Source organism: Stegastes partitus, unplaced genomic scaffold (genome assembly GCF_000690725.1).
Source record: "Stegastes partitus isolate 25-593 unplaced genomic scaffold, Stegastes_partitus-1.0.2 Scaffold922, whole genome shotgun sequence".
In the NCBI taxonomy this organism is placed as follows: domain Eukaryota; kingdom Metazoa; phylum Chordata; class Actinopteri; family Pomacentridae; genus Stegastes; species Stegastes partitus.
Genome location: NW_007578653.1, coordinates 11,150 through 21,223, shown reverse-complemented (window position 1 = coordinate 21,223; position 10,074 = coordinate 11,150). Strand labels below are relative to the sequence as shown.

The 10,074-nt window shown below is 42.1% G+C and overlaps 1 protein-coding gene across 2 annotated transcripts; it reads left to right on the top strand.

Moving 5' to 3' along the window:
- On the top strand, nt 1–9,801 carry fbxo31 (F-box protein 31). Of its 2 annotated transcripts, XM_008293912.1 has the most exons (10): nt 1–889; nt 3,708–3,779; nt 4,863–4,949; nt 5,345–5,421; nt 5,639–5,806; nt 5,966–6,040; nt 6,157–6,266; nt 6,424–6,577; nt 6,873–7,243; nt 7,863–9,801. In XM_008293912.1, the coding sequence occupies exons 1-10, from the start codon at nt 451–453 to the stop codon at nt 8,083–8,085; spliced, it is 1,776 nt and encodes a 591-aa protein (XP_008292134.1). In that variant the 5' UTR covers nt 1–450; the 3' UTR covers nt 8,086–9,801. The 2 variants fall into 2 exon arrangements, with proteins under 2 accessions (XP_008292134.1, XP_008292135.1); XM_008293913.1 differs by lacking the exon at nt 4,863–4,949 and having other exon boundaries at nt 4–889.
- Nucleotides 9,802–10,074: the final 273 nt, after the last annotated feature.

Genomic DNA, 10,074 nt, shown 5'->3' with positions numbered 1-10,074 from the left:
GATGTTTTTTCCTAAAAAGAAAAAAACACGGGACCTGATTACAAATTTTCTATCACTAACGTGAATGTGAGCTGCATGACAAAGAAAAGTTCCTTGAATCCTTGAACCCTTGAATAAAGCTTCCTGGTTCTGACTAACAGTTGTTAAAGTTCGTAGCAACCACAGCACACAATGAAAATGTTGTTCACCAAATGAGAGCCACTTCCAGGAAACTGTTTTTGCGAAAGACAGCATTCTTGCACAACAACAACAACAACAGAGAACATGAGCTGCTGTAAACTCCAGAAAGTTCACAGAGCTGAAGAAGAAAAATCAGCGACGCTGTTTACGTGCACCACGTGACGTCAGGAGGAGCGCTTCTGCTCATGCTCGCGCGGACAGGAGGAGGTGAGCCAGACTGCAGCTGATAGATGTTGTAGTGATGTAATGTTGCCTGTTTGGTGACTACGGATGGCTGTTTGTGCCAGGCTCTGCGGAGTGGGTCAGTCTCGGAGGTGCCGAAGGCGACAGCGGAACAACCAGCAGGACCAAGGCAGCGATTCGGACATGGACGAGGAGGAAGAGGAGCAGATCGTGGGCCAGCGGCTCGGCGACGCAGGTGGCAGCAGCAGCAGCGGAGGCCCGGAGCGCGGCGCCGCCACTGCAGGGCCGAGTGACGCTGGTGGGGAATATGGCAGCAGTGGCGGTCATGTCAACAGAGGAGGCTTTCTGGATCGCAGGAGCACCGGACCTCCACACCCCCAGTCGTTAGCGGAATTACCGCCGGAGCTCTTGGTGGAAATATTCTCTCTGCTCCCCGGGACTGTGCTGCCAAACGTTGCCCTCGTCTGCAAGAAATTCAGACAGATTCTCAACACGGAAACCATCTGGAGAAGGCGGTGCATGGAAGGTAAATATAGCGATTTACTGGAGGTGATTTAACCGATAACTTTACACGTCCAAATAAAGCGCTGAGTCTGATATTTGCGTGGATCGGACCGTGTTGTCGTCAGGTTCCGTGTGCGTGTTTGCGCGCGCGCGTGTGTGTTTGTGGCAGCTCCGGTTTCACGGAGATGTTTTCCCCTCTAAAAGCATTTCTATTGATCTGTGCGGGAAACACGATGAGAATTAGCCAGCTGTAGTCAGTGCAGTAAAAAATAGATCGAGGCCTCTCACTGTTCTCAGGCCCTGTGTCAGCCATTCTGTCCAGCTGATCGGAGCTGATGCAGGCCTGGACCGAGCCTTCATGGAGCCCTGAGCAGTGTGATCTCCACCCCCCACAGCCCTGACAGTGGTTTAATACTGAAACTAAGGTTAACTACACAACACGAAATAATGCACTTTGTCTTTCAGGCTCAGCAGTGGTGTGATGGAACTTTAGATCAAATAATTTTAAGGTTTTATATGACCTTTATTTTAAAAGGTAAAACATGTTTGAGAACCAGTTTTCAGCAGGAATAAATACACATGTAAATTACAAACACACACATAAACATAGAACAAAAGTAAACAAGAAGCATGGGGGGAAAATGCATGTGAGTGAAAAAAAGATGTGCATGAGGTCTAAGAAAGTATGTGTGTATAAATAAGTATGTAAGTAAAGTGCAGAGTGATCAGCAGCAGCAACAGTCCAATACAATCTGTTGGGCTTTAAGCTTGAAGGTGGTGAGAGTGTTTTGTAAGGTGCTCCGGTCATTAGCTACTGCAAAGGAGTTACGGCCAAAAATAGTTAAAGTATCGGGGATGATGAGCTTGATGTATTCACTAGTATGATAAGGATTATGAGCGACATGAAGAAGAGAGGACAGGTAGGGAGGTGTCTCAGCCAGAACTGACCTGTAAATGAAATGAAACTTGAGGCTGCTGGGGGGATAAAATAAAAATAAATCTGGCAATGTGTAGAAAATTACATTCTTGTAAGTTGTTCAGTTACTTTATCTGTTTGGTGCTATTTTGGCAGTGATGCTAATTCATGCAACAACATATAATTTGTATTACTTAAACAAAACAACTAAATAATGACCAAAAAAAGAGCAATGATTATATTTCTGGTAATTTAAATGAGAAATTGTTGATGGTAAAACAAATAAAAAGCAGTTGGGAGTTAGAGACATTAAAGGAATACACACCAAAGTAGGAATATAATTGAGATTATTTATCTGACACAAGTTGTGCATGTTATGATGAGATCAACAAAAATATGTGCTAGAAACAAAACAGGATGGAGACTTGTAAAATTAATTTGTAATGCGAAAGAAAAATAAATGTAGCATGCTTTTTTTTTTTTTTTTTAAAAAAAAGGCTAAAATCTAACTCAGAAACATATATAATAAATATAGACTACTGGTCAAATTATTAGGAACCTAAAGAGCAGTCAAAAGTCAGTAAAAACATGCGAGTCTTTAGAAAAATCTCAAGACACACACATTTGAATAACATAAAAGAAGTAAAGAACTTTTAATTTTTTTTAAAAAAGCAGTTTTTTTTAGACACATCAATACAAAGGGATGCAGAAAATGCAGAAATTGGTTCACTTTGACCCCTGCCTACTGCGTGGTGAATCTTTTGATTTTTGAATTCCAAAAAAAGTCCACTTAATGATACCTGTGCAAAGACGATCCATCATTTATACCACTGTCAATTTATGTATTATGTATTATGCTTGAATAATTTATTCATTGGAAGAACTCTGTCGATTAATTTGTGTAAATAAGCCTTCGGTGCAGCTTTGGTGTTGAATTTCAAAACATCACGAGTTAGCAAGAGACCTGTGAACTGCATGTGACATCATATTAGAGGAATGTTGTGAATAGTGAGCGTGGAGGAGTCCTTTTTTTTTTCGTGTAACTTGTAGAGAACACTTGCAATGCGAGTCCTTATATTCAGTGGTGCTGCAAAAAAAGGAAGATATATAACTTAAAGTGATACGCCACTTACAACAGAATAGGAACAAGCATTGGCAGCAACAAGTTGCTATAACTGCTACTTTCACTTTCACTTGCCCACGCAGTTACAGTTAGGAGCATGACTAGGGTGACTGAACATCCTGTTTTTTCCCAGGACATGTCCTGTTATCCCGTCCTGTCCTGGCCGTCCTGCTTGTTTTTTTATAAAGTGATGAAAATGTCCTGGTTCTTTCCCGGAGGAGGCATACTTTAAATGTATTGAAATCATAAGGCATCTTTAAGTAAACTTCGAGTATGATTTGAGTATCTCATTGCCGGGCCGAGTGTCCTGGTTTTCAGAAATCAAAATGGTCACCCGAAACATGACTGTTTGTATAATAAGAACAGAAATGCTGCAGCACAGTAGGAGCATTTAAATGAGCGATCGTACTGTATCTGTTTGGTACATTTTACTGGTGATGACAAGTAATTCATGCAAAAACATGCAATTGTATTAATTAAACCAAAAACAACATAGCAGAGCCCTAAATAGCAGCTCAGTTCGCTCATCCGACTGTGTGCTTACGGCTGTGTCCGCTGATTAGAGTTAAACGTCGCACTGTCCACGTCCTGCTCTGTTAAAATGATGTCACCACTCCCACTGGATATAACAGCACAATTCTGATTGTGGAATACATAAATATGGAGATCCTTGATTACAGCAGTGCAACCAGTTTTCATACGTTATAACATTGATAAAGATATTTTGCATAGTAATAATTAAAACAATTTTATGTCAATCCTCCTCCTCTTTTTCCTCATCTCTTTTCTTTTTCTCGACAGAGTTTGGCATGAAGGAGGATCTGAGGAAGATGGAAGCAGGAGGAGTGTCCAGCCAGGACCTCTACGTTAAACGTCAGTTTGTTAGCTCTAATGTCATCCATTTATTGATCCCATGACGTATTTGGTTCATTCCTACTCATTTGGCTCATCTCTCATGTTTTTTTTGTGTGCATGTGGGTTAGGGGTCCAGATAAATATCAAAATGTTGATTGTGATTTGCAGCAGATGGGAAGCATTCCTGACAGTTGTGTGTGTGTGTGTGTTTTTTTTTTTTTAATATATATATATAAATATATATACAGGGGTCCAGACTAACTTTTTCACTGTAGAACCAGTGCAGCCAACTTTCTTATTTGGTCACACCTCCCACGTTGTCACAGACAAAACACATCACTTGTTGGACGTCTGCTTGTCAATAGACGCTATAATTTACAGATGTTCCCTAAACGTCCCACATTGCAGGCTGTGGTAGCTGCTGCTTGGTGGCTGCAGTGTGCTCAGACAGATGTGTGACCGAAAAATACTTTCAAAAAGACTTAAACTGGGGTGTTCTAGAGTCAAATTTGTCCGATATGAAGCCGAGTAATCTTTTTAGTACAGTGTGGAGCACACTTACATGCACTGTTCCACTCATAGAAATTCAGCGAATGCAGGTGCACTCAGGAGAAGTTCCCATTTTTAAGCGTAAACACTGCAGTCCACTGAAGTTCTAAAAGTGCTGCTTTCCACCACTGTGGTTAACACAGTAGCTGCCTGCGCCGGTTACAGTGGCGCCAAAACAGCTTAAGGATCATCATGCACTAGTTGAAATTTCAACTCGCACACTCTTAAAAAAATAGTCGCAAATGCAACCAAAATGCTCGCAGTCTGGAGCCCTGATATATATGATTGTAGCTTCTCTGTCCCACTTAAACAAACTGTTGATGGTATAACTTTTTAGAATATTTTTTTTCATGTATTCTTCTCCATCTGTTACTCGTTTGTTTATCAGAGATTTCGAGCTTATGTGCTTTTTGAAATAACAGCTGCCACAAAACATCTGAGGCAACGTGGTGGCAAGAGGCACATTTTACTGCATTGATCGGAGCGCTGCGTCGGACTGAGCCCGTCTCGGTCCGCGGCTGCTCTACACATGCCTGTGTTGTGCCTGTGCAGGTGTCAATCCTCGGGTGAAGTCAGGGCGCTTTATGAAGCTCCTCCCGGACTACGAGCACATGGACTATAGAGACGTGTACACTCACTGTATGTACATTGGCCTCAAAGTGGATGGCTGCAGCATGAGGGGTTGAATGTGTGGGACTTATGTTTGATTTAATCTGTAAGCAAACAATTCTAGCAGTGTTATGCACCCTGTGTTCATGGTACACATGCTAATAGTTCTTCTCAGCACCGTTTGCTTGCATATTAAGTTTGAAATGGGAGGCCAGATCATTTGGTTTGCTGTGTGTGCTGGTTGACAGGAACATGGTCATTTTACACTTTCTTGTCTTCATCTCATTGACTCCATTCTTGAGTGTGTGGGTTTTAACATCCCCTCTGGTGTTTTTAACCATGCACACTGTAGTTCATAGTAAACCACGGGTGTGGCGCTGTAGAAACTGATAAGGATGGTGTGCTGTTGTGCTCTTGTGTTGCAGTGCTTCACCCGTACAGGCATATTTTGGGTCTATGGCAGCCTGACATAGGCCCTTATGGCGGATTGCTCAATGTTGTGGTAAGTAGCATTTCTCAATCAAGACATGTGCATAAAGATAAGAGAAGCAGCAATTTAGAAAGCGTTTGATCCTCTTCTGCATTTAAAAAAAAAACTACAAAAAGACACGCAGTCTAATGATCATTTATAATGCAGTAATATTCGGCTGCTAGTTCTTTGGTCGGAAACACAACAGAATTTTAAAGCAGGTAATTTATTTAAAATATTTTCCATTCAGGTGGACGGGCTGTTCATCATCGGCTGGATGTATTTGCCACCTCATGACCCTCGTGTGGAGGATCCAATGAGAAGACGGCCGCTCTTCCGTATCCACATGTGGGAGAGCAAGAAGGCCACCGTGGAGTGTATGTACGGACACAAAGGTCCCCACAAAGGGGACATACAGGTGAGGGCTTACGGAGCTCCTCTGTGCACCAAAGAAATGAGCTCTGCAGAATTTGAAAGATATTTCTTGACACAGATAGCTAATCCTGCTTTAATTTGAGGTTAGTAGCTTATCAAAGTAGGTCACCCTCTAATGTGTGTCATGTTCTGTTATTTTTAGACGGTAAAGAAGGATGAATTTTCAACAAAATGTAACCAGACTGATCATCACCGCATGCCAGGAGGCAGACAGGAGGTGGGAAAACTGTTGCTGAACTGAAACTTGTTGTATGTTTTCAAAGCCCATTGACTCTGATAATGTTTGAATTCAAAGACCGTCATCGGCACTTTCCACTTTGTACACGTGCGCAGGAATTCAGGACGTGGTTGGAGGAAGAATGGGGCCGGACGCTTGAAGAAATCTTCCATGAGCACATGCAGGAGCTCATCCTGATGAAGTTCATTTATACCAGTCAATATGAGTATGACTCTCTTCCTTATGAACACTTTCTCTGTTGCTGTAATTAAGTTTCAGCCACTTTAACCCACTCGATAGCAATTAACTTGCATACTATGCAGTAAGAAATCTTGGCAGAGACTCAAATAAACCTGTGGCTTTCGTATGCTTTCCTATGACAGTAACTGCTTGACGTACCGGAGGATCTACCTGCCTCCTGCGATGCCCTCAGACCTGCTACAGCCAGGCCTCTTCAAAGGCACCTATGGCAGTCACGGCTTGGAGATTGTAATGCTCAGTTTCCACGGGACTTCTGCGAGAGCCACCAAACTCACTGTAAGTTAGTGAATAATCATTATCAAAGGCTGTGCTTGTCTTCAGTGACTAATTAAACCGACTCCTGCGTGACTGCCCTGAAATTGAAAGTAGCGGCAGGCTGTTTACAATTCTATGAGCTTGATTTTCCAGCTTTCCAGGAAATGAACTGTTCAGCCAAAATTCTGGGGAAATCAGATTTTGAACATGCTGTCCTTCCTGGAACATTCTTAGATCTTTGACCTAGTGCATGTCAGATTAACCCACAAGATGTGTCTGCTCACAGTCCAGGCTGTAATTCTACTCCTTCCTGCAGGGAGACCCCAATGTTCCTGCAGGGCAACTTACGCTGGATGTTGACCTGAGTCGGCCCGTGGTCCTCCCAGAGTTGGAGCAACAGCGCAACATTGATGAGCTGTCTCGGCTGGTGCTCGGGGTGCACGAGGAAGTGCAGAGGGAGGTGGAACAACAGGCCAACGGCACTCCCGCTACAGTCAGACGGCCTGCGGAAGGGGCCTGCGGTGGTGCCGGCGGGGCAGAAGAGGTGGTGGCAGGTGATGCTGCCTGTTCAGACAGCTGCCATTCTGGCAACAGCAGCAGCAACAATCCTCCTGAAGCCCTGCCCTTCGTCCTGCCTTTCGGGGTTATGGCTCGCAATGAGGTGTACCCTCGCACCTGCAGGAAATGGTAAGCTTCAAGGAGCCGGAAAATGCATTGAGTGTAAATTCCGTAGTGTGTCAGTGGATTCATTGTAGCCCCTTTGCTACAATATGTGTGGCATGTTGGCTGAACATTGTCGGGTACACTGAATTTGTGTTTAATAGCCGAATAAAAGAAAAAGCTTTGACTTTTACAATGGATGTGTGCATAGAATACATTCTCTGGTGAATCAAATTAAGGCAAATGGTTTAACCAGTTAGCAGTAGGGAGTTTGGTTCTATTTGTCCATTATTCAAAGCAACTTGTAAGAGAAATGTAGCTGCATAAATCTTTAATTACTCCCTAAAGAAAATGCAGATTTTAGCTTTTAGTAGAAATATTACCTACAACATGAAAGATGGTTTTAGATTGAAAACCTAAAATAAATGCACCCTTGTTTCTTATCATATGTATTCTCTATATGTTAAATGAAATTAAACATTAACGGAAAAACATATTCAATAATTCTTAGAAGTTGGTGTTAAAGTCCTAACCATTGCTCTTAGTTTTCTGTCCACAGCGTATGTTAGTGTAGAGTCTACAAACTAGGAAACTGATATTCACCAACATATGGATCAACTGATGGAGCGATGTATCTCTCTTTCAGCTTCTATGGGACGGGTCTGATCGCTGGCCACGGCTTTACAAGTCCAGAGCGCACCCCGGGGCTCTTTGTGCTGTTTGACGAGGACCGTTTTGGTTTCATCTGGCTGGATTTGAAGTCTTTCAGTCTGTACAGTCGCCTCACGGACCACCTACCCCACGCTCATGCCCCGAACATGGAGCGATTTGAGGCCATGCTGCGCAACATGCAGTCCTGGACATCCTGATGCACCAAGCTTTAAGTCTCCTCCCACAGTACGAAGGCATAACAACAACAACAACAACCACCATTACACACAAATCACCTCTGTCCTCCGCTGACTCTACTCTCTCGATAGCTCGTGACCTTAACTCTCCAGGTTCTATCCGTGACTGTCTCTCAAACATTGGGTTTTACTGTCTAACTTTAGCTCGTTACGTCACACTGATGCGCCTGTTCCCACACAAGCACTGTTAAAGGCCTCCCAAGTCAACGTTTATCACCTCACCTTCATACGAATCTGATCCTCCAGTACAGCATGATAACGGGTCACACAGAAGTTTATTTATTTATTTATTCCCTGCAGTAAAGAAGAAAAAAAAAAGAATGATTACCAACTATACCACTTATTATGGATAAAACTGTATGTGCCTCTGATTCTAGAAACATGTCTGTACTTGGTAGCGCTTGAAGAAGATAAAGGTGTCCGACGTATTCTACTATATAATAGTATTATACTGATTTCAGTGCCCAACATATTGAACTGCATGCTGCATTTTATTTAAATCTAATCGCTCATAACCACTATCTGAACATGATCTTTTATCATTTAAAGCAGCATGCCTTGCTTCTTAGATTTTTTTTTTTTTGTTATTGATGTTGTTGTTTTTAGGGGTTTCTGTGTTTTTTCTTTTGCTTCGGAGACATCAGAATTTTTCAAAAATAAGACAGCATCTCAGGTGTTTTTTCTCCTTGCCACAAGTCAGTGAAGACAGGACAACAAAAATGTATCAAGTCACATTCATTGTATTGATTTGTGTAATAGAAATACTGACTTGAGTTTTACAACTGGGCAATTTTCTAGCTGTTGACCCGCTGTCTTATCAAACACTGTAGCTACATCAGCCGGATTTGGGCAGACTGATATATTTTAGCCCAATGAGATCTCTCTTTTTTCAGTGGTAGGCTTCAGCTCATGGTCCTACTCCAACATATTATGTACGTTGGAAAGTTGTATTGCAGTAGAATAACATAACCTATACATAAGCTGGATTTGATCGAAATTATACAGTTCATGTGCTTCTGTAATTATGGTCTGAAACAGAACCTTCTCTCACCCTTGAAATATAGTACGTTTGCTGGTTGTTTAAATGGCTGACACGGTGTTTGCCTGGCTTTATACCTGCAAAGCTACTCCCTCCACGTTCCCCCGTTTATTTTTTAACTTGAGACCAGTCTAGCTGAACAATATACAAACTAACAGCTCAAAGTGCATCTCAAAGTACTAAGTAAGTGTCTGTACGTCTCATTACGGCCTGATGGTGGTGCCCAGTAGCTTTCCTACTCCAAGTGCACTTTTCTGGGCGGTATAGTGAATCATTCAAAACCCACTGGCCAGCACTTTTATATCAGACTGCAGCTTTACTAACATTTGCAAAAAAAAAAAAGAAGAAGAAGAAGAAGAAAAAAAAAAAGTCTGCTTAAAGCATCATGAATTTTTTTTTTTGACACATTTTATTGATTTCATCTCAAATTTAATATATTTGTTTTATACATTCTCCTATCTGTAAACCCAGCTATTTGAATGATTTGCCTTTGAAAAGTGTTGCTTTGTACTTTTTTCAATGCCATTTGCCTGATTTTGTGAAAAACTAAGTTTGACCTATTGAACTGCTCACATCAGACTTCAGGGAGCTTTTCAGCTTAAGCGCTCTTCTCAGTAATAAAAAAAAACTGAAAGGAACCTTTTCGTCACATCTGTTTATTTTTGCAGTGGTTTGTATGTGTGTGACTTCATAATACAGGACAGCTGTGTTCAGTCGCTAACTAAAATCATGACCTGCTTCTCATAATTTCTCACAGAGGAAACAAATTCACTGATTATCTTACATCATGGGCTGCAAGGTGGCTCAGTGGTTAGCATCGTTGCCTCGCAGCAAGAAGGTCGCCGGTTCACGTCCCAGTTTGCATGTTCTCCTCGTGCAGCGTGGGTTCTCTCCGGGTTCTCCAGCTTCCT